General features: G+C 43.6%; 1 protein-coding gene across 2 annotated transcripts; it reads right to left on the minus strand.

The window, feature by feature from the left end:
• On the minus strand, window positions 1–25,661 carry amph (amphiphysin). Of its 2 annotated transcripts, XM_032508218.1 has the most exons (25): window positions 25,483–25,661; window positions 24,188–24,268; window positions 22,947–23,001; window positions 21,001–21,095; window positions 20,008–20,103; window positions 19,821–19,928; window positions 19,652–19,737; window positions 19,090–19,165; window positions 18,554–18,636; window positions 15,553–15,691; window positions 12,881–13,000; window positions 12,678–12,761; window positions 12,146–12,172; window positions 11,873–11,896; window positions 10,417–11,277; window positions 10,249–10,287; window positions 9,844–10,206; window positions 9,531–9,560; window positions 7,130–7,171; window positions 5,922–6,530; window positions 5,592–5,636; window positions 4,525–4,575; window positions 1,400–1,588; window positions 1,204–1,305; window positions 1–1,119 (listed from the first exon to the last, which is right to left on the minus strand). In XM_032508218.1, the coding sequence occupies exons 1-25, from the start codon at window positions 25,549–25,551 to the stop codon at window positions 1,015–1,017; spliced, it is 3,579 nt and encodes a 1,192-aa protein (XP_032364109.1). In that variant the 5' UTR covers window positions 25,552–25,661; the 3' UTR covers window positions 1–1,014. The 2 variants fall into 2 exon arrangements, with proteins under 2 accessions (XP_032364109.1, XP_032364110.1); XM_032508219.1 differs by lacking the exons at window positions 9,844–10,206; window positions 10,249–10,287 and having other exon boundaries at window positions 11,038–11,277.
• Window position 25,662: the final 1 nt, after the last annotated feature.

Consider the following 25,662-nt stretch of genomic DNA (forward strand, 5'->3'; position numbering starts at 1 on the left):
ACCTCATGAAGTCTTTTTTATTGATCTTGACATAAATGTTTATGGTTTGTACATCACAAAAACGGTTTACATTTCAGTGTAATTTTACTATCAAAGGAAGTGACATCATCAATGTTGATCTAAACGACTCTTGGACTATGGAGACCTGAAATATAGCAACAACATAGATTGCATATTGCATTTGTTAATACCTTCCTTGTGACCATACACTGATGAGATTGAACTGTCTTCTGGTTGGTTCCATTTTTTCATAAGATATCTTTTATGATACAGCTTTTCTATAAACATTTTAACAGGGGCAGATATTTTATTTCCTCCTTCTTTGAATACTGACTTTGATAAAACCTTATGCATGCTGGATCTGCTCGGTTTGTTTGCCAATGCTAAGATGATAAATGTCAACATTATTCTGGCTAAAACACAGCAACTTTATTCATCCCCACATATGCCAAAGAAAAGATCGCCACATACGCTCAACCGTGATTTTACAGAACTACACTTAATAACAGCTATGACATGTCTGAAAAACAAAACTCAAGAGTTTCATGTTACACTCAAGAACATTTAAATAGATCACAGCACTAGAGATTCTGGTATATTATCCAGCAGAGAAACTAAATCAGTACAACACACTGGGTGCAAAAAGGTTAGCTTTTCTTTTTTTTTCTTCAGAAACACTTTTCCTGCTTTTTGTAGTTGTGTACATGTAGAAACTGCAACATTCCCATTAAATCATACATCTTTTTGTTCTCAACAACAACAAAAAACATCTCAATTCCAGAGGGTAGACCATAATATTACGTCATGCTTATTAGTTTTAGGTTATGCTGGGAATAGTTCTACTTTTTATTACTATGAATGTTATTTTCAGAAAATTGTAGAGTGTCATCTACCAGAGAAAGCTTGATGTCCAGCAGACCATTGCAGCAGGTTTCTTCAGGGGTTTGCTACATGCTGACTGGACGGCTTTTACTTGAGCTTCGGCTCGTTTCTTAACACCATCTGAAGAGACTTTTACTCAAGACGCTGAGTGAAGTTTTCTGGGAAAAGTCCTTTGTGAGCACCAGTGCCGAGTGTCAGCCATTCACTTTCTTTGAACCCTGTGAGCCAGCCGGCCTCCTGCAACAACAAGCACAAAATGTCACTTCCATTAAAACGTGGTTCATTCTTGTTGCCCATTAATGTGTTGCCAGCTGTTCTCACCTGATCCTCTACTGACGCAGTAGGAACCACCAACACCACATCGCTTCTCTTTAGTTCCAGCTCATCTGAATTGGCAGCCTCAAAGTCATGCATTGTCTCCACCTGCAGGGAGGAAAAGTATGAAAAAATAAATAAAGGTGTGTTCATTTTAATTTGCTGCTTCAAAGGTCAGCAGTTTAGCAGGAAGAAATCCCACCTTGTAGAGAAAGTCATCAGGGAGTCCCATCACCCCCCCAGACGGACTCATGTGTTTGATAACCGGGTTTCCAGCCGTCACACCATTGTCACTAATGGCAGTGGGAGAGATGATGTCAGCATCACGGTCATCATCACCTTCATTACTGGAAGCAGGCTCAATGACCACAGAGGGGATCGGCATCTTTTCCTGCAGAGGACACACACACACACACACACACACACACACAGCTTTGAGCTCTTTGATTAAAAACTGTTTTAAATATAAAGAAGGGATAAATACAAGGAAGGGATAGAGAGACCCCGCCCGGAGGAAGCCCGGGGCCCCTGTCTGGAGCCAGGCCCAGACGGTGGGCTCGTGAGCGAGCGTCTGGTGGCCGGGTTTGCCACGGAGCCCGGTTGGGCACAGCCCGAACAAGCGACGTGGCACCTCTCCCTCCAACCCATGGGCCCACCACCTGTGGGAGGATCCAAAGGGTCGGGTGCGCTGCTACATGGGTGGCAGCGAAGGTCAGGGGCTTCGACGGACCAGAACCGGCGGCAGAGGCTGGCTCTGGGGACGTGGAATGTCACCTCTCTGTGGGGGAGGAGCCGGAACTTGTGCGGGAGGTGGAGCGCTACCGGTTAGATCTGGTGGGGCTTACCTCTACGCACAGTCTCGGTTCTGGAACCGTTCTCCTGGATAGGGGTTGGACTCTGTCCTACTCCGGAGTTGCCCATGGTGTGAGGCGCCGGGCGGGTGTGGGGATACTCACAAGCCCCCGGCTGAGCGCCGCTGCGTTGGAGTTTACCCCGGTGGACGAGAGGGTCGCCTCCCTACGCCTGCGGGTGATGGGGGGGAAACTCTGACTGTTGTTTGTGCATATGCACCAAACAAGAGTTCGGAGTATTCGGCCTTCTTGGAGACCTTGAATGGAGTCCTGTATGGGGCTCCAGTAGGGGACTCCATAGTTCTGCTGGGGGACTTCAATGCACACGTGGGCAATGATGGAGATACTTGGAGAGGCGTGATTGGGAGGAACGGCCTACCTGATCTAAACCAGAGTGGTTGTCTGTTGTTGGACTTCTGTGCTAGTCATGGATTGTCCATCACAAACACCATGTTCGAACATAGGGATGCTCATAAGTGTACTTGGTACCAGAGCACCCTAGGCCAAAGGTCAATGATCGATTTTATAATCGTTTCATCTGATCTGAGGCCGTATGTTTTGGACACTCGGGTGAAGAGAGGGGCAGAGCTGTCAACTGATCACCATCTGGTGGTGAGTTGGGTCAGGGGGTGGGGGAAGACTCTGGACAGACCTGGTAAGCCCAAACGGATAGTGCGGGTAAACTGGGAACGTCTGGAGGAGGCCCCTGTCCGACGGACTTTCAACTCACACCTCCGGCGGAGCTTTTCGTGCATCCCTGTGGAGGCTGGGGGCATTGAACCTGAGTGGACAATGTTCAAAGCTTCCATTGCTAAAGCTGCGGCGGTGAGCTGTGGTCTTAGGGTTTTAGGTGCCTCAAGGGGCGGTAACCCACGAACACCCTGGTGGACACCGGTGGTCAGGGAAGCCGTCCGACTGAAGAAGGAGTCTTTCCGGGATATGTTGTCTCGGAGGACTCCGGAGGCAGTTGCAGGGTACCGACGGGCCCGAAGGGCTGCAGCCTCTGCTGTGACAGAGGCAAAGCAGCGGGTGTGGGAGAAGTTCGGAGAAGATATGGAGAAGGACTTTCGGTCGGCACCAACCTAGTCACTAACCTAGTTACTAACCTAGTCACTAACCTAGTTACTAACCTAGCTCTAGGGAGTCATTCCCCGGAGTCCTTATATTCTTTTTTCCCCAGCATGTTCCCTCGGATCAGAGAGGCTCCAAAATCAGGGAAGCAGCTGTCGCCATGGTCCCGCTCCATGTTCTGTGATGCCATGTTCATCTGCTACACTGCAGTGCCCTGCTACGTCCTGCTACGTCCTGCTACGTCCTGCTACGTCCTGCTACGTCCTGCTGTGTCCTGCTACGTCCTGCTACGTCCTGCTACGTCCTGCTACGTCCTGTTGTGCCTTGTAATACCGCACAGCGTCCTGCTATGCCATGAACAAAGAACTGCTACAAACTACTATTTTTTCTATTTTGTTATTTCCACTCTTCATTCTAACCCCAACCGGCCCGTCAGACACCGCCTACCAAGAGCCTGGGTCTGACCGAGGTTTCTGCCTAAAAGGAAGTTTTTCCTCTCCACTGTGGCCCAGTTGCTGCTCTGGAGGAAACTACTAGAACTGTTGGGTCCTTGTAAATTCTGGAGTGTGGTCTAGACCTGCTCTATCTGTAAAGTGTCTCGAGATAACTCTTGTTATGAATTGATACTATAAATAAAATTGAATATGAATGAAAATAAATATATTTTTCTACAAATACATTTTAATCAACCAGGTCCTTGTGATACAGATTTTGGAACAAATTGTTTGTGCTGCCATTTTCATGATATTACTTCAGTATACATTAGATATTTGTACAGTTAACTAAAGTAAATTGTTTTCTAGTTTTCACAAATACATGTCAGATATGTGAAATATTTCGGTTAAAGAAGTACAGCTGAGATGAAGAAGCTTCAGCTATAATCACCAACGTATTCTGACATCTTTTGTTGGCTTAGATTTGATCAATTTCTAAAGCTTCTATATCAGAAACGTAGCTTTCTTTTGACCAGATTTCCCAAGAATAACTGAATGAAGTTGGCTGGAAGCCTAGGTGTACCAGATTGGTTGATAATGTATTTGTATGCTTTCCAAACTGGGGTTACATTTGTGGGATTATTTACTGCCATTAAAAATGGAAATGGAATCAACAGTGGCTGACCAAACGTTGGCTGTGATTATCCATCAACAAATGCTCCTCTGATTTTAACTATTGGACGAAACCATCATGTCATCTTTTTTTTAACTATTATGTATAATTTCAGAAACATTTTGTTTCTTGACCATGAATTCCAAAACTAAATGTAAAACTAGTGGCAATGTCATTGAAAAGAGTTGGCAGATAACAGATCATTTCTACTTTTTGCTTTGTAAACAGACAAACACAGGTGCATGCTCAACGTGACGGCAATATGACAGATAAGAAAAGACTTGATTATGAAAGTTACCGATAGAGCTGCTTCATCTGGAGTTGTTTTGTCTTCGTCAACGGGACAAGTCTGTGTGCAAACACAAATCATTTCAGATTTCTTTACAGTAAATTACATCTAGAAATAATCTTGGCTGTGTATGGTTTGGAAAACAAAGTGTATTTGGGTCCAAAATCAACACAATGTATGAAAGGAATCTTAGAAAACCAAATCCCTATAGATAGATAGATAGATAGATAGATAGATTGATAGATAGATAGATATTCATTGATCCCAAAATATTTATGGTGTTACAGCAGCACATGTACATTAGTCACATTGATGAGAAATCAAGAACCTTTAATTCCAGATTAATTACTGACTTCATCAATGATTTATTACCATGGGAACGTATCTCTAACAAACCATTAAACAACATGTCAGCTATTTATTCATTTAGTGTGCTTCCTAACAACTTGACTCATGGCATCAAATCCTCCTAAACGCTCCTCAGAATCCATTAGAAAGTGGATTAGAACCCTGACGTAGAACAGCTTCATACAACATGAAACCATTTAGGTAATGGTGACAGAACTAAATATCAGATTCATAACTGTATTATGGTCAAATTACTTTTTGTATGGTCAAAATGTAAATTACCATTATTGAATTCTTTAATCAATCATCAAAGATAATGAGAAACATTTATAATTGTTGATCATCTATAAGAAATAAGCCTGGATGCCCTCAACACACACACACTGTGTGGCAAAAAATATCCAATATAAGTGCTCTCCTAGTAACTTTATGATTTATAATAGCCATCATTTTATAGATAACTAATTAATCTTCAGTGAATTGTCGTTCAACTGTTATCAAACCATGACATTATAATTACTGGTGGTGTAAACAAAACAGCCACATGACTTTAGGTGATGAGGAACTCTGGGAATGAAGACTGACGGGATGGACCCTCTCTCGTGATGATGAACGCTGCGACAATGTGATACCCTCCCCCCGCCGCCGACAACACAACTTTAGGTACTGGAACTCCTTCACTTGGGTTATAAACAGAGCCGACAAACCAAATGAGCAAGGACACATACCTCACTACGTTCTGCCTTCTCAGAGTCTGAAGACCCAACCATTACCTTTGGAGAGAGAGAAGAAAATCCCATTAAAACTTAAAATGAACTCAAGGAGGGATGTTATTAAAAAGAGTAATAACACTGATTCCAACAATGTATTAAAATTGATCTAATTTAGTTACACTTCACTAATTTTGAGGATCACATAAGAACAACACTATTAATGAAGAGGAGTATGATGAAGATGAGGATGAAGAACATGATGATGATGACAATAATGATGATGATAATGATCAGGGGACACAGATGGCAGATTTGTGAGTTTTTTGGATTAACTCATCCACTCACATCAGGCTTCTCCTTAAGGCTGCAAGAACTTTCTGCTGAATCTTCTTCACCAACTGAGGGAGTGGCATGGTCCTCCACCTTTTCTCCAGCAGGGGGAGCTGCATGGTCCTCCACCTTTTCTCCAGCAGGGGGAGCTGCAGGTTCGTCTAACTTGTCTCCAGCAGGGGGAGCTGCATGGTCCTCCACCTTTTCTCCAGCAGGGGGAGCTGCAGGTTCGTCTATCTTGTCTCCAGCAGGGGGAGCTGCAGGTTCGTCTATCTTGTCTCCAGCAGGGGGAGCTGCAGGTTCGTCTATCTTGTCTCCAGCAGGGGGAGCTGCAGGTTCGTCTATCTTGTCTCCAGCAGGGGGAGCTGCAGGTTCGTCTATCTTTTCTCCAACAGGGGGAGCTGCAGGTTCGTCTACCATTGCTCCCGCAGGGGGAGTTGCATGTTCCTCTACCTTTTCTCCAGCAGGGGGAGCTGTATGTTCCTCTAGCTTTTCTGCAGCAAGGGGAACTGTAGGTTCATCTATCATTTCTCCAGCAGAGGGAGCTGCAGGCTTGTCTTGTACTTCAGCAGCTTCTGTCTCTGAGGTTTCTGTAGCCTCAGTTGATTCAGGGTTAACTTCATTCTTTTGCAAAGAAAGATGTTGGTCAAGCCAAAAAACTGTTCAAACGGTAACTCTGGATGCTGACATTTTGCATAAAGTGTAACAAAAGCTTAAGAGTTACACAATTTTAAATTAACCGTATCTAGTTGTGATATAAACTCTTTTCCACTCTGCTGTCATTCATCTTTAGTGACCGAGTTGTAGTTTGAAAGCTGCTGTAGTGAAGTGTGTGGTCGATACTTTTAACTTGTATTGAGTTTGAGATGAACAACACGAGCAGATACAAAGACTGGACTATTATTTACAATTGATGCAAAAACAGAATGTTAATACTTCTTTTTAATTTATATATACTCTATATACTGTATATGGCCAATCAGCGATCTGCAGTGTTTCACTTCCTTCTTTAAGTATCAGTTCTGCCAACTTGTATAGCATGTAGAAAGCATGTGAAACAGCAATACTGTCTGTTGACTAACATCAATGAGAATGAAGTCCGGATAAAAATTGTGTATTACAACAAACAATTTCAAGAAAATACTGGTAAAATCAAAGAAATGTATACAGCATTTTAAGTCACATTATGTATTTGAAAAGTAAAATGTATTTGTAAAACTCACCATCTTATCAAAATCCGCAAAAAATGATGTGGCTGTGACATCCTTCAGAGAGCATGCGTTAAAAACAGATTAAAATACATATAATATTATGATTACTAAGCATTCACAGAAGAGAGCAGAAACAGAGATTATAAAGATAGGAAGTTAAGAGTCAGACAGTTGGAGTAAGGGTTATGAGGGCTTGATGATGTCAGCATGCAGTTAGGGGTCAATGTCTACTCTGAGGCACTTGACCTCTGACCTTTACAGTGACCTCAGCAGGGATTCTTTTGTTTCATTCAAAGATTAAACTGGTAGTTTAAATAGAAAATTGAACTTTGGCTCAGGTCAACCAAGATTTGAAACGTTGAAACTGTCAGCTGAAAGACATTTTACCAACATCAGAGGTCCCTGCTAACTGAAATAAATAGGGATGCACTGATACCTCACCATTTTTTTTTCAAACCCAGCAGTGGTGGCCTAGAGGTTAGAAAAGCATTTTTGTGAACGGGAGGTCATCAGTTCAGCCCCAGACTGACAGGATAAGACCTGGGTGGGGGAAGACAAAAAGCAGTGCTTGTACCTCCCTCATTGCCACTACAGAGGTGCCCTTGAGCAAGGCCCTTAAGCCCCAACCACTCCAGTAGAGCTGCTCAGTGGCAACAGATCAGTCTGGGGTTGTACTGGGCAGCTTCCAGGTATGAATGTGGAACTGTGTGAATGTGGTCAGAGTGTTCCTACAAAAGAGAAGCTTCCTCTCAGTGAACCGTGCCTGAATATAAAAGGGGATTAAAAAGGGTTAGGGGTTAGTTTGTGTGTCCCTGAGGGCTGTGTTGTCTGGAGCTTTGTGCTCCTGGTAGGGTCTCCCATGGCAAAGTGATCTCGGTTGAGCAGCCAAAAATATAATAGAATAGAATAATAGAATGGTTCAAAAAACCCTATTTGTAAATGAGGAAGTTTCAAGATTTCTTCTTATTGTCATACCACAGTACATTATAGAACAAAAGTACTTTCAAAGTTCCCAGCTTAAAAGAATACAAGAAGAAAAGAAAAGAAGAGATAAAGTGAAGGCCCCCGTTTAGAGCCAGGTCCAGATGGACTCTGACTGTTGTTTGTGCATAAGCACCAAAATTTGGGAGTCTTTCTTGGAGACCTTGAATGGAGTCCTGTATTGGGCTCCAGGGATTGATGAGATCCGTCCAGAGATGCTGAAAGCTCTGGGTGTAAGGGGGGCTGTCTTGAATGACACGCATCGTCAACATTGCTTGTAGGTATGGGACAGTGCCTAAGGAGTGGTAGACCGGCGTGGAGGTTCCCCTCTTCAAAAAGGGGGACCAGAGGGTGTGTGCCAACTACAGGGGTATCACACTTCTCAGCCTCCCTGGTACAGTCTACTCCAAGGTGCTGGAAAGGAGGGTTTGGCCGATAGTCAGACCTCGGATTGAAGAGGAACAATGCGGATTCCGTCCTGGTCGTGGAACAACAGATCATATCTTCACGCTCACAAGGATCCTGGAGGGAGCCTGGGAGTATGCCCAACCAGTCTACATGTGTTTTGTGGATCTAGAGAAGGCGTATGACCGGGTCCCCCAGGAGATACTGTGGGAGGTGCTGCGGGAGTATGGGGTGAGGGGGTCGCTTCTCGGGGCCATCCGATCTCTGTGTCCGGGTTCTTGGCAGTAAGTCTGACTCGTTCCAGGTTCTGGAGGGTTGAGTGTGAAGCGGTTGGGATGAGGACCAGCACCTCTAAATCTGAAGCCATGGTTCTCAGCAGGAGAATGAGTCCTTACTCCAAGTGAAGGAGGTTAAATACCTGTTGTTCGCGAGTGAGGGGACCATGGAGCAGGAGACTGGTTGGAGAATTGGCTCAGCGAGGGGGGTATTACATTCAATTTATCACACCAATGTCACAATAAGCGAGCTGAGCAAGAAGAAAAAGCCCTATGGTGGTGACCAAGGACCAGTTCGAGGGATTATATCTCCAACCTGGCCTGGGAAAACCTCAGGATCCCCCAGTTGGAGCTGGTTAATGTGGATTGGGAAAGGAAAGTTTGGGATAAATTATTGGAGCTGCTCCCTGTGCGACCTGACACCGGATAAGCGGACGAAGATGGATGGATGGACCACATTAGAGCAAATTATAAGCCAACAGTGAGTTAATGTTACCTGCTAGGGCCACAAGTAGTGATGCATGAAGTGATATTGTGTACAGTAGTGCCCGAGTAATTTTATAACTACAAGTACATAAGCCCAGTATGAAACCCGATACCTGATACTAGTGTCGGTATCTGTGCATCCCCAGAAATATATCTAACTTGCTAACTAAAATGAGTGATGAATGCTGTAGCTTAATTCATCTGCAAACTGTTGATGTTTCGGTCTGGATAGTAGGTGCAGATTTAGGTGTAGTTTGCAAAATTACCTGAGAAAATCCATTAAACGCATTGGCCACCTAAATTGAATTGCAAAAACACAAATTAGTATTTGAAAGATTTAAGTAATACAAGTCTAACATGACTTAAAAAGATGTATTCAATGAGAAAATGACTGCATGGAAAGAACAAGTAGAAAAAGCAAGCAAGAGAAGGGGTGGGAGGAGCTCAGGCTGGGATCCAGGTTTCAGGACAACTACTTTCACTTCTCAATCTGTGGGAGGGTAGAAGACAGGGTTTTAAAGTATTTCTAATCTACTCTCTGCTAATCTACCACACTGAAGACAGGATGAAGTCAAGTACCTCTTCCTTTTCTGTATCTAGCTCTGGGTACAACTTTCCAAATCTCCGGTTCGCAGCCTCGTCTTCGGACATGTCTGAATTTTCTGGTTCTTTGTGAATTCTGGTAACGTTTAAATCTTTAATTCCTTCTGCTGTTCCAGAAACAGCTGCAGATGCAGAGTTTTGTTGGGGGAAAGGAGAGTCGAAGTCACTGCTGTGACTAACTTCCTGACAAGACGTTGTGTTGGAGGCTTGGCCCTCAGTCCCTGAGGCTGCTGGGAAACTGTTGGCAAAAGGGTCTGAAACCCACCCACTCCCAACTGCACCTTCTCCTGAAGTCTCCGCAAAGGGATCAAACGCAAAACCACCCCCCTTGTCTCCAAACTGTGTTTCGGCAAAAGGATCGGACTTAAACACGCCTCCTACCTGTGTTTCAGCAAAAGGATCTTTATCAAACGCACCTCCTACATGCGTTTCGGCAAAAGGATCTTTATCAAACGCATCTCCTACATGCGTTTCGGCAAAAGGATCTTTATCAAACGCACCTCCTACCTGTGTTTCGGCAAAAGGATCTTTATCAAACGCACCTCCTACCTGTGTTTCGGCAAAAGGATCTTTATCAAACACACCTCCTACATGTGTATCAGTTAAGGGATCTGAATCAAACGCACCTTCCTGTTTATCTGCAAAAGGATCTGAGTCAAACGCACTTTCCCTCCGACTTTCAGAACGATCTGTGTATACTGATGTAAGATCAGTTGGTTTACCTGGCCGTTCTTCTTCAGCTGAACAGTTTCTGTCTGATTCTTTGCCTACTGATGAAACTTCTTCTACACTTTGAGACTGATCTGCTGCTCCACAATCATAACATCCTAACCCATCTGAGACGTTCCCTGGGGAATGGTCGTCATATGAAAGCTCATCATCGGCACTCGCCCAGCCTCCCACCTGACCCCCATCAGCCCACTCCTCAGCGGTCTCATACTCAGATCCCGACCCATCTGGAGACCTGGACCAGTTGTCTGCTCTGTCCTCTGTGCTGTGCTCAATCACTTCACCATACTCGTTGGTAAATATAAGTCCTGGAGTGGACTTCCTGCGGTCATCCTGCCATGCTGCATCTCCCTCTGAATTTGCCTGACCTGTCTCATCTTCATTGCCTCTGAATGCAGAGGGATGAATGTTGGAGTTAGTTTCAGAGTACCAGCCTCTAACCTCATCTTCAGATGTTGTGGCTGCCTCCCTGTCCTGAAGAGGTGTAGCTGTATCAGCAGCTGGCTGCCAGCCATCTGCCTGCTCCCCATCCTGCACTCCATCCTGTGCCCAATCCTGAGCCCCGCCCTCAGCCCCCTCCGGCCCTACAGCAGGGGCCTCGGCTACTACTGCAGCATCTCCATTTGCTGCCAATGAACCAAAGTCAGCAGACCAGTCGGCGACGAAGCCAGTGTCTGCAGCCTAACGGGAAAGGCAGGGAATGTAGTGTTAAAGTGTGACCCCCCTGCTCCAAACCCAAAGTGCTGAGTCCAACTGGAGAGTCAGTGCATGAAAATACAGAGTGTGAGTTTTAAGACAAAGACAGCAGGCACATGATCTAAGAATGCAGAGACTGGTTGCACAAAGTCAGACTGATCAGAGCTGTTATATCATCTCAACACATTCCCATAAACATTTGTGTTCGTATGATATCCTACAAAATTAGTTGAGTACCGGTCAGTTACATGACAGTTAAGTTTAGCCGAGAAAAGGGGGCTGTGAGCCAGGGACAGAGCCCCGTAAAGGGATGGTCCTTTCAGAGGTTACAGTTGAATTTAACCGACAAATCAAAGTCATCATCAAAGTCATTATGATAGGTTTTGAAACAGTTCAAATAGACATAATCATATGCCAACACTAGAAAATACGGTCAGTGTTCTCTTTGTGCAAACAGTAGCAGCCAAACATTTCAGAATATACTGATATTCTACACAGTTAACATCCTCATTTTGAGTCTTTATCTGTGATTTATCAGGTGTTAGCGATAATAACAAACACTGTAACTGTGTGTACTTACAGGCTCAGCTGTTTGGGAGTTTGCCTTAAAAAACACAAAGAGACAGAAGATTCATATTTGCCAAGACAACTATGACGATCTGTGTACTGTTTTCCTTGATTTATTTGTAATCTGTTGTGTGCTATGTAATCTATGTATTTTACGTAGTTTTATTTGTAAATTTACTTGACCAACTTTAATTCTTCAAACTATAATGTAATCATTAAATTAGAATAGGAAGTTCATGTTTTTGATTGTTCAACTGTTTTAAATACAACAGGAGACTTTACTCACCGACCACATATCCCAAGGCACAGCTGTCTAAAAGGGGCAGAACACATGCATTGTTTTTACAGATAACAGATATTTCTATAAAAGACTCCTGATGGCATTATCTGGGAAAGACTTACCAGACATCTTCATTCACTCATGTTGTCCACAGATATTTATAAAGTGATAATAACTGTTTTACTTGTTTTGGTATTCAAGGCTCTGTGTTCGACATTCATTATTATTTGCTCTGAAAGATAAAGTAGAGTAGTAGCATTCTGAAGTCTCACTCCCTGTGTGTGTGTGTGTGTTGTAATCACCAGGAGAACAGTCACCTGATCTACCTGAGACTGCGATAAATAAAATATGCTGGGAGCAGATGATCTGTTTTTGTTTGGTCTACTTTAGTCTGTCGACAGTCCCCAGGCCAGGAAAACAAGGTTTTCAGAGTGCTCTTCTTTACATAGTGTTTTGCTTTGTCTAATCAAACCCACTCAGGTGTACACTCTGGTAGAAACTGTTGCAAGTGAAACGTGATTGTTTTTCTGAAGTGAACCTGTGGTATCGGCGAAACACTTTCATCTGGCTGAAAAGCATCAAAGTCCATGTCGAGAAGAGACTGTCCCGGCCGTTCATTGGGCTTTGGACAAAAAAACAAAACAGGTCAGCATACAACACACAGGGCACATTAGTTACTGTATTACATACTACATATTAGTACTCTGTCTATTTTAGGAGTTGCTAATGAACGTCACAGACCTGCGATGGTGAAGGTGCTGGTAGAAATTCTCCTCCAAATAGGTCGATGATCTGCTCCTCTGCCACCTCCTTGGTAGGTGTGGCCTTTGGTGGGGGGGGCACCGGTGGCCCCTTTTTAAGCTGGTGGAAAAAAAAATAAGCCGTTATTAATCAATTCAGCAGTATTTTACTAATCAAAGAGAATGGATGGAGCAATATACGTGAATGATGACACAGTCTGTTATCATTTTCATTTACTATTATTATTTACAGTAGACGCACTCTCAAGTCACACACACATAGTTCTCTTTCTGTCACCAGGATTGGCTGAGGCACTCATTACTATTCTACCTGGATACAGAAAAGAGAACTGCGGTGGGGGGGATGGGATAGTAAGACTCTGTATTCATGTTGATGTTGTCTTTGTTGCAGTCTTTAATTATAGATTTGATCAGCAGTTTGCAATGACTGCATGTTATTTTTGAGCAGTGACATAAGTGACACCAGAAACATAAAAGCATGTAAGTGAGATAAAGTAAATGATGGTAGTCAGTCAGCATATGAACGACACTGCAATCGTTCCCCTTTCAAAGCGAGGGCTCAATCGGGGTGGACTTTGTGTTTGAAAAGGTTAACCAGCGTTGACCGGGGTGGCTTTACGACCCAGGTCAAGAGTTGGATTGATTTCAATGTTAATTGCACACAACCAGGGTCGCTACCAAGCACTATGGGAGAAATTATGTCAGTGGTTGGAAAGTGGAGCCCACCAACAAACAAGATGTTGTCTCACCACTGTGAAACGATCATAAAACAATCAGATCATGAAAACCTTTTTATTTCTCTCATTCACAGCACTGCCGCTTGCTCTCTTTGCCGGCACCAATCGCTCTCTGTCTTTTTTTAAATGAGTTGGGAAGCCGACAGCAAAGCCTAACTAGTTTTCCAGAGGAAAGCAACATCGTTTGCCTTTAAATGGGGTGATGGCATGACTTACACGGACACATAAGCACACATACAACACGTACACACATATTTGTCCAAACACCTTTGACAAACATGACAAACATGTGAACTCTACTGAAGGGTAACACTAGGAGTATGGAGACTTTAAAGGTGCTGTAATCGTCTTCCTGTGTAAAGACAGAGTTGAGTTCAGAAGTCGCACTGTTGCTTGTTCTGGAGGAAACTACTAGAACTGTTGGGTCCTTGTAAATTCTGGAGTGTGGTCTAGACCTACTCTGTCTGTAAATTGCTTGAGATTACTCTTGTTATGAATTGATACTATAAATAAAATTGGATTGAATAGAAAGAAGTCCCACTCCCTCTGACTGAGGTGTAATCTCAGCATCTCAGGTGTTTGTAGCTGGTTCCTGCTGGCCGTGTATGTGAGTCCCTCCCTTTGAAACTCGTTCCCCCTCCCATCGTGTTCACGTCCCCCACTTTTGTTAGTCGCATTGGTCTGCATATGGATCCTGCAACTCCAGCTACACCAACCTCTATCCGTAAGAGAGCCGACCTCTAATTGTATGAGAGCCGATCTCTATCCGTATGAGAGCCAACCGCTATCCATATGAGAGCCAACCTCTGTCCGAATGTTCGTATGAGCGCCGACTTCTATCCGTATGAGCGCCGACTTCTATCCGTATGAGCGCTGACCTCTATCTGTATGAGCGCTGACCTCTCTGTATGAGCGCTGACCTCTATCTGTATGAGCACTGACCTCTATCCATACGAGAGCTGACCTCTATCTGTATGAGCGCTGACCTCTATCTGTATGAGCGCTGACCTCTATCTGTATGAGCGCTGACCTCTATCTGTATGAGCGCTGACCTCTATCTGTATGAGCGCTGACCTCTATCTGTATGAGCACTGACCTCTATCCATACGAGAGCTGACCTCTATCTGTATGAGCGCTGACCTCTATCTGTATGCACGCCAACCTCTATCTGTATGAGCGCTGACCTCTATCCATATGCACGCCGACCTCTATCTGTATGAGAGCTGACCTCCATCTGTATTTACGCCGACCTCTATCTGCAATCCCAGCACAGACTGGATTTTGTTCTGAGTTTTATATACAGCACCTTTAACCGTTATACTTCCAGCTATCAGCTCTACTGTAAATAACAACTCTGCTGTCATATACTTACTCAGCACAGACAGATACAGACACATGTCACATGATCACTCACCAGGTAACAGACAAAGGGCAGCAAAGAAAAGCAGTCACACAAAGTTACTGTGAAGTTCCAACAGACACATCTGATTCAAGTAGAGAAAGGAAATACTCTACGGTATTCATCAAATACTAAAACATTTCTATCAATTACTGTTTATGCAAATCAACATTTTCTTATACGGAAATAGACCAACAAAATCTGACATTTATGTGTGAAGGAGATCTTGAACTTGCTACAATGAGATCTAATATAAAATACTTTAGGATCAGATCTACCTGTTAATATAGAATACTCTAGGATCAGATCTACTTGTTAATATAGAATACTTTAGGATCAGATCTACCTGTTAATATAGAATACTGTAGGATCAGATCTACTTATTAATATAGAATACTGTAGGATCAGATCTACTTATTAATATAGAATACTCTAGGATCAGATCTACTTGTTAATATAGAATACTTTAGGATCAGATCTACTTGTTAATATAGAATACTTTAGGATCAGATCTACCTGTATCGGGGATTTGGGGCGTGGCGGTCCAGGTGAGACAGGGCGGAGCATGTGGTTGGAGCTGGCGTCGGGACTGTCAGGTGGACTCTCAGAATCTGGAGGTGAGGGGGTTCGGGCGAGTCGCAGCGGCCCGGAATCACTGAGGGACAAGATAAATCCACTTAAGTAAACTTTACTAAAGGTCCAAGTCTAACCCTAACCATCCATCTATCCATCCATCTTCATCCGCTTATCCGGTATTGGGTCTTGGGGGAGCAGCTCCAGCAGGGAAACCCAAACTTCCTTTTCGCGAGCCACATCAACCAGCTCCAACTCGGAGATCCCAAGGTGTTTCCAGGCCAGGTTAGAGATATAATCTCTCCACCTAAACAATTTGCAGCTGACATTCTATCTTGTCCCTTGCACTGGCTTATCTCTCCAAGGTCACGCAGATGGACTGAACTTTTACCAACACAGACAGTCTGATGCCACACATTTACACACACAACTCATTCTCACACACACACCATACACCACCCCCCCGAACCAGCCCCAAATCCGCCTGACTGCCTCGTTTCTTTCTTTCTTGTGTTTCCACCTCACGTCCATGGTCAAGGCCGGGCTGAACTGGGCTGTTTTGCACAGCGCAGTAAGTCTGTCTCACATTTCACATACACACGCACACACACTCATAGTCAAGGCCGGACTGAACTGAGCTGTTTTTCAACAACCCACACAGTTTGTGTCTCCCACACACTCACATCCACAGACACCATACACCAATTATTCCTTCATGTATGTAGTCTTGTGCATTATGTTATGTCTTGTATTATTCTGTCTGCATATATCCTTTTCAGAGTGCATGTGGCGGCGCTTTCACTAGCTGCGGCTCGGAGGCTCTCTAAACTCTCTAAACTGTATTTCGTTGCATTGTACCTGTACATGTGTGATGACAATAAAGTTGAATCTAATCTAATCTAACAAACATTGACCGGTAGATCAAGAACTTTGCCAGCTGGCTCAGCTCCGCTGCTCCGATTCTCTGACGAATCTCCTGCTCCACGGTCCCCTCACTCGCAAACAAAACCCCAAGGTATTTAAACTCCTTTACTTGGGGTAAGGACTCACTCCCTACCTGAAGAAAGCACTCCATCAGTTTCCTGCTGAGAACCATGGCCTCAGATTTAGAGGTGCTGATCCTCATCCCAGCCGCTTCACACTCGGCTGAGAACCGATCCAGTGAATGCTAAAGGTCACAGACCGATGACGCCATCAGGACCACATCATCAGCAAAAAGCAGCGATGAGATCCCGAGCCCACCGAACTGCAACCCCTCCCCACCCCAACTACACCTTGATATCCTGTCCATAAATATTACAAAAAGGACTGTGACAAAGCACAGCCATGGAGGAGGCCAACCCTCACCTGGAACGACTCCGACTTACTGCCGAGAACCCAAACACAGCTCTCGCTTTGGTTATACAGAGATTGGCTGGCCCTGAGAAGGGACCCCCTCACCCCATTCTCCTGCAGAACTTCCTACAGTATCTCCCGGGGGACCCGGTCACACGCCTTCTCCAGATCCACAAAACACATGTAGACTGGTTGGACAAATGCTCCCAGGCTCCCTCCAGGATCGTTGGGAGGGTGAAGATCTGATTCGTTGTTCCACAACCAGGACGGAATCCGTATGGCTCCTCTTCAGTCTGAGGATCGACTATTGGCCAAACCCTTCTTTCCTGCACCTTGCAGTAGACTTTACCAGGGAGGCTGAGAAGTGTGATACCCCTGTAATTGGCACACACCCTCTGGTCCCCCTTTTTGAAGAGGGGAACAACCGCCCCGTGTCAACCAAGACATCCCCTCCACACCCAGAGCTTTCAGCATTTCTGGACAGATCTCCTCAATCCCTGGGGCTTTGCCGTTGTGGAGCTGTTTGACAACCTGAGCGACCTCCACCAGAGAAATTGACGACAATCCCCCATCATCCTCCAACTCTGCCTCCACCACAGAGAATGTGTCAGTTGGATTTAAGCGTCAGTTGGACGGCTTCCCTGACCACCGGTGTCTACCAGGGTGTTTGTTGGTTACCACCCCTTGAGGCACTTAAGACCCTAATCAATCAATCAATCAAAATGTATTTATATAGCACTTTACAACTACCAGCAGGTATCCAAAGTGCTTAACAAAATAAATAAAATCACAACATACAATAGAAAAAGAAAACAGCAAAAACATAAAAGGTTACAAAGAAACAAAAGAATGATATTGTCACACCACTGCTACGTATTAAAAGCCAGAATGAACAGATATTTTTTGAGTTTGGACCTAAAAAGAGCAACATCTGTAACAATAAATATATCAGGGGGTAACTTGTTCCAGAGTCTTGGGGCAGCAACCGCAAAAGCCTGATCCCCCCACCGTTTATACCTGGACCTTGGGACTTCTAAAACCACAGCTCCCCACCACAGCTTCAGCAATGGAAACATTGAACATTGTCTACTCATGTTCAATGCCCCCAGCCTCCACAGGAATGCCCGAAAAGCTCCGGAGGTGTGAGTTGAAAGTCTGTCGGACACTTATGAGCATCCCTATGTTTCAACATGGTGTTTGTTATGGACAATCCATGACTAGCACAGACGTTCAACAACAGAACACCACTCTGGTTTAGATCAGGGAGGACGTTCCTCCCAATCACGCCTCTCCAAGTATCTCCATCATAGCCCACATGTGCGTTGAATCCTAACCCACATTACTAACTCATTTTCAGAAATATACTTGTTACAGTCTCAGTATAGCGAGTTACGACGCAATTTAACACGTCATAACTCAACACATAGACAGTTTACCAAAGAATAAGTTGCAGTGATGTCGTTAAACCCAAGTTTAGTTTTTCAATAGGCAGACTCATTACTGTCAGCATAGATAATCGGCTGAACCTTGGGATTCAATTTTTCTGCTACGGAAATCTACCGTTTCAAATGCTCATGCTTGGATTCCCAGAGTAAGAATGTGCACAGACCTCGGAGCTCCTTGGATGGTGAACATTTTGTCCGAGTGCTGCTCAGCCAGTTTGGTCATCACTTCATAGAGCTGTCTGCAGACCTGAAGCGTTACAAGGAAGAGTTACAGGGAAACACAAGTGGATATTCAGTCAAGTTCACCACTTTACAGCATCCACGGAAACACAACGTCCCAAAGTGCCCTACCCTCATTTGTCAACTGATGTCTTTGATGGCTCAGACTGAACACTATCAAACCTTTTCATTGGTTTATCTGTTTGGTCATTTTGTAAAATAAAAACAAAGTAGGGAATCAATCAAATGTAAAATGAGCCCTGTAAAAATTATTCAGCAGGAAAAGTTCTTTCATCATTTATGTAAGTGCCATTGCTGATACTCCAATTGCTTCTCCTAGGTAATGTATATTCTCTATTGAGTTGTTAGATGATGTACACATTGCCAGATTTGATTTTATTATCATATTGTACTTTGTTCTGAGTAAACTCTAATTGATAAATTTCCTGCCAAGATAGGTTCAATGACAGCCCCCCCTCACCAGAGAGATCTCGCGGTGAAACTTGGCCTCCAGTTTGGTTATGCTCTTATAGGTGCTGATGTAGAAGCCGACCCGGCTGCAGAGCAGAAACAAAGAGTTAGGGTTGGTGATTGGTGACTTGTTCTCCAAATAATTGAAACACTGTTGAATAAACTCATCTGCCTCTTGAAGGTTTCTTTACAGATACACATAGATATAACATTATAGCTTTTTTTTGATTAATTTCCTTTTTAATACATACATTAGTCGACGGCGACATACCAATACCAGAGAAAACATGACTGCACTGCAGGAAGCAGGTTCACCTACTTCATTCATCAATTTGAGATTGCATGTTGCAGTTCCGCCGCATGAATTCAGAGGAGCATTCGGCGAATGTGCAGCTTAGACGCAGTTTAATTATGCAGTGTTCGCCTACTCAGCGTACGCCGTGGTGATGGTGCAGACCCACTTTCACCACTATGATGCAGCCGTATTTCCGTATAAACTAGCAATCCCTTCTGGCTAGCAGTAGCAGAGTGACATGGTGTTGTCAGACAGGTTTGTATAAGATCTGACTCACCTGTCCCACAGAGTTGGCAGTTCATCCTGCAGGCCGACGTTCAATTCATCAAACACTTTCTGAGCCTTTTTCAACTCTTCTTCTGCCTTCAAACAGAAACAGGTCTGTTTAACCAGATGTATAGCAGCTGAACAGGTGGCGATAACATCTGGCCCTTTACCTTACTCACCTTCATCACCTTTCGGTCATTCTTCATCCCTGCCACCTGCAGAGTTTCCATGTGATGGCGAGCGCTGTCGTAGTCAATGAGTTTCCGACTTCTTTTGGCCACACGAGTCTGAAATGTCACAAAGTTTCAGTTTGAAGATGATGAATCAACCCTGTAAAGATTCTTTGATGAGAAGAAAAACTGTTACTTTGAGGTCTGGAAACTGGAGCAGGTACTCGTCCAGGTTTAGCAGCGTTGAGTCCACCAGTTTGTTATGGAAGTCCTCCCACATTGCATCACAGTCCTGTAGGAAATACACAACAACTCATCTTGTCATGGAAACACATTGAAAATGCTGTGTACCACCTAGGCATCCAGGGATCCGCATGTCTAGGACTACATTACATACATATAGTAAGATCATACTTGTTAATAAACAATCGATGTAGCCTAAATGATTACAAAGAAGCAAAAACAACCTGACAAATCTAATAAAAATCAAAATGCTTGCCACAGCAAGGGCCACTGGAACTGCACGGCTGCGTCCGGCAGCGTTACAGCTCAACTGGCTCTCAGAGATCAAATATTAACTGTAGAGCGATGCAACAGGAGTTGGTAAGTGAAAAAAACGTTTAAGTCCATTTCAAGCCGACACTCAGAACATAAACTGGTCCGGACCAGGTAAGCTCTGCAGCAGAAAATACCATGGCATCTCGCCAGGTCTCCGGTAGTGCGACCATACGTCACGTGATGCCCTCTGGAACAAAAAGACTTGTCCCCAAAGAGAAAGAGACATCTGTAAATCAGCGGAGACTTTTCTTATTGCGCTACAACTCCCACAAAATGACGAATTTTACTGTCAGAATTTGATCCAATCCTTCCGATAACATTTGAAAAGTCTAGAAGAACCGCACGATAAAATCACTTAATCTCCATTCAAGTTAGGGGAGCGCTAAACAGGAAGCAGCCGGCTCGGCCAGCAGAGATCTCTAGTGTTCCTTCTCTCTGGGCCAGAGTGAGGAAGCAGCGCCGATCATTGGGTCATCGGGTTGTTGCTTAGAGGAATAAACTAGGCTGTGGCCCTAACGCTGTTATCATTGATCCATGGATCAATAAAGGGACCTGGCTTTAGACTCAACAGACCCCCTAAGCCCTCTGGACATCTGGGTGTGTCGTGTTTGGGTCTGATTTGATGACTGACCTTCCCAATGACCATGACATCATCTTTCCCGTGCCAGTCAGGTTCGTAGACTTCGTGCAGAGACTGAGTCAGGTTGATAGAGGCCTGCTGCATCCCTGTGGAGAACAACACTGTAATGTACTCCCCCTCTTCAGTAGCTCCCCGAGACTTTAACAAATAGTTATATGGAAATGTACAAGGCTTATTTTTTAACATTTTGATGAAGTAATTATTGTTGAAGGCCTAAAAGGGTTCTAACATTCTTTATTTGCCCTTTATAGCATTTCTGTGCATTAAAATCTGCATCTACCAAGAAAAAGAGCAATTCAAGACCTGGTGTAAATCAAAGCATCTAATCTTAGACTTAAAAACCAGATTGAGTTAATAGTTCAGAAAATATCTGCATCTTGTTCCCGTAAAAATGGAAACAAACGTCGCCATGTCAGTGAGTGCTCATTTAGGCTTAAATACATTGTTACCTTGGTTTTATTTCACGGCTTGGTTGAATTGGCACTGCGCGGTCTGCGAATTCTTTACAGCTGACCATTGTTAAGAATAACATACATTGCATATGTTGCCATACATAGCAGAGCGTTGCCATGGATGCAGTTTGGATCACTCTGGAGGACAGTTTTCAATCCGCTGTATAAAGTCCAGTTAATTTATTGGCTGTGGCAAAAAGTGGGGCAACTCCTGTCCTCAATACAGGCAACAGCAGCCGATCTGGTGAGCGGCAATCGCTATATCTTTATGTACGGCATATGATCCGCCGTCAGGACAACTACGCTAATTAGCTGGCTTAGCTACAATGCAACATATTAAACATTAACTTACAGGTGTGTCAACATGCAGCGGCGGTACAAAAAGGAAACGAGATAAATGAGGATATAAACGTCAACATGAATATTCCCAAAGAAGTCCCATTCACTGTGTCTCACTTCACCGTCAACGGAGATGTTTGATGTGAAGGTTAGGTTATAGTACAACAGCGCATAATGGGGGATAACAAATCATAACCAACCGGTGTCTTTGACCAGAAATGTATTCGCTTGGGTAATTAGCTTGGGTAGTTTGAGTAGTTCGGGTATCTCAGTATCTGGGATCTCGGGTGGTTCGGGTAGCCAGGGTAGTTTGTAGCTTGCAGCTTACAGCTTGTAGCTTGGGTAGTTCAGATATCTTGGTAGTTTGTAGCTTGTAGCTTACAGCTTGTAGCTTGTAGCTCGGGTAGTTCAGGTATCTCAGTATCTCGGTAACTTGTAGCTTACAGCTTGTAGCTCGGGTAGTTCAGGTATCTCAGTATCTCGGTAACTTGTAGCTTACAGCTTGTAGCTCGGGTAGTTCGGGTAGTTTGGGTAGCTCGGGTAGCTCGCCTATCTCAGTATCTCAGTAACTTGTAGCTGGAATAAGTTCGGCACACACACCAGTCTGGTGTCCAACGAGGAGGACAAGATACTGTGGTGATGACTGACAGACAAAGGGTTGCACAGCGACAGAGTTTACATTGCCATGGACGCAGGATCCCTCCCGTAGAGACCACATTGATTATTTTCTTTAGCAGAAGAAATACTTTTGTTATAAAATCAATAAAACCCTTTTTAAATCAATATTTTGTGTTGAATAATTCATTTTTTTGGTAAAGTAGCCATGTAATAAGCGAGCTAAGGAAGAACGAGGCGGTCAATGTGTGAATGCACGACGATCACCCTGTCGCGATTGTAGTTGCCATAACGACCACATCACCAGAAACACACGGATGGTAACACACCTCCCCATCATTCTCCATCACTGCTAACATCTTTCCGTTTGGGTTGGATTATACTGCTCAAATATGTTTTCGCTCCAGATTACCTTTTTTAGGCTATAAATGTAACAGCAATATTGCTGACTGCTGACATAGGTAATTATGATATGCTGTATATATCATAATACATGACATATGTAATTATAATATAAGTGAAGTTTGTCACCTTTGATGGCAGCCATGTAGGCTTTCATCTCCCTCTGCAGCCGAGCGCCTTCAGACTGACACAACAGACACAAACAGACACATTCAGTCAGTGAATCAGGATGAACAGTCTAAATAATAATACAAATAATATTAATGGATCCTTTATCTTAGTGTTGTGCTTTGTGGTCTGGACTCAACAAAGCCACCGCTGATCCTGAAAGAAACCGATCTCTGCGGCCTCAGAAACAGTTTATCTTTCTGGCTTTCCTTCTGTTTAGGTTGGTCCACACCAACAACAATAACTATGGATATGGCTATAAATACATAGTTACGATATCACTTTCAGACAGAGACACTGACAGCCAATCAGAATCAATCTGTGTGTACAGTGCATATTATTCACAGCTCTTCACTTTTTACAAATTTTGTTATGTTACACCCTTATAACGACACGGAAAAAGGTTTTTGTAGATCTAAAGACTGTAGATCTAAAGACTGTAGATCTAAAGACTGTAGATCTAAAGACTGAAGATCTAATGACTGTAGATCTAATGACTGTAGATCTAATGACTGTAGATCTAATGACTGTAGATCTAAAGACTGAAGATCTAATGACTGTAGATCTAAAGACTGTAGATCTAATGACTGTAGATCTAATGACTGTAGATCTAATGACTGTAGATCTAAAGACTGAAGATCTAATGACTGTAGATCTAAAGACCGTCGATCTAAAGACTGTCGATCTAAAGACTGAAGATCTAATGACTGTAGATCTAAAGACTGTAGATCTAAAGACTGTAGATCTAATGACTGTAGATCTAAAGACTGTAGATCTAATGAGTGTAGATCTAAAGACTGTAGATCTAAAGACTGTAGATCTAAAGACTGTAGATCTAAAGACTGTAGATCTAAAGACTGTAGATCTAATGACTGTAGATCTAAAGACTGTAGATCTAATGAGTGTAGATCTAAAGACTGTAGATCTAAAGACTGTAGATCTAAAGACTGTAGATCTAAAGACTGAAGATCTAAAGACTGTAGATCTAAAGACTGTAGATCTAAAGACTGTAGATCTAATGAGTGTAGATCTAAAGACTGTAGATCTAAAGACTGTAGATCTAAAGAATATAGATGTAATGACTGTAGACGTTCCTCAGAAGTGAGTGTTTGTTGTGTCTGGTATTTCTCAAACTGATTCACTAAATGGCGGAAACGTTAGTGGTATATTTCCAGGGTGAAGCCTGATGTTCCTTCTCTTACCTCCTGCCTCCTGAAGTTGACGACCACTTGTTCAAACTGTTCATCTTTGGTCTCGTCTGCTTTTCCCAGTTTCTGCAGCACCTGAGAATCACAACATTATGGGTTGCATTATATTTCATTTAGCTGGGTAAAGGGTTAACACCTAACCCTAACCCCCTAACATTATAGATTGCATTATATTTCATTTAGCTTGGTTAAAGGGTTAACACCTAACCCCCTAACATTATAGGTTGCATTATATTTCATTTATCTTGGTTAAAGGGTTAACACCTAACCCCCTAACATTATAGGTTGCATTATATTTCATTTATCTTGGTTAAAGGGTTAACACCTAACCCCCTAACATTATAGGTTGCATTATATTTCATTTAGCTGGGTTAAAGGGTTAACACCTAACCCCCTAACATTATAGATTGCATTATATTTCATTTAGCTGAGTTAAAGGGTTAACACCTAACCCTAACCCCCTAACATTTTGGGTGTATTCAGCTGGGGTGGGACAGTCCTCTCTGTCTCTGTCCAAGGCAGACATGATAAAGACAAACAGCTAAACTCTGCACGTTGTCAGAGTGACAACACCCCTCCCCCCCCCCCTTTGGTTTATTTATTAAATACACGTGACGTCATTGTGAGGTGTTTTTCATTTGTTAATCAGCCAATCTGATCAGTCTCTGATGATTTTAACGTTTCTATGAGCAACCAACCATGATGACGTCAGCCTCTCAACGCGGATCAGCTGTGTTTCACTGATCATCCAAATTAACAAAAATACAACAATAACAATAATAATAACATTAATATTAATAATAATAATAATAATAACAATAACAACAATAAGCAATACAATCGGAAAATAAAACAGACAGAATAGTGTGAGGAGGAGAAGCTGCAGAGGCCGCAGCCCGAGACACACACACACACACACACACAGACACACACACACAGAGACACACGCACACACAGAAACACACACACACAGACACACACACACAGAGAGACACACACACACACACACACACACACACACACACACACAGACACACACACACACACACACACACACACACACACACAGACACACACACACACACACACACACACACACACACACACACACACACACACAGAGACACACGCACACACAGAAACACACACACACAGACACGCAGATACGCACACACAGACACGCACACACAAACACACAAATTACACCTCCTTCTGTTCGCCGCACCTCCGCCTCCATCCTTCCGACATCCCCCCCCCATGCCCCCCATCTTCCCCTTCACTAATCTCACCTTCTCCTGCGCGCGGTTCAGTCTTTTCTGGACGTTTTTAGCGAAAATTCCCGTTTTTATTTCCGCCATGATGACCGCAGAGAGAGAGAGAGAGAGAGAGAGAGAGAGAGAGAGAGAGAGAGAGAGAGAGAGAGATTACAGACTCACAGCAGGGGGGGGGGTGTGTGTGTGTGTGTGTGT

Source organism: Etheostoma spectabile, unplaced genomic scaffold (assembly GCF_008692095.1).
Source record: "Etheostoma spectabile isolate EspeVRDwgs_2016 unplaced genomic scaffold, UIUC_Espe_1.0 scaffold00006555, whole genome shotgun sequence".
Taxonomy (NCBI): domain Eukaryota; kingdom Metazoa; phylum Chordata; class Actinopteri; order Perciformes; family Percidae; genus Etheostoma; species Etheostoma spectabile.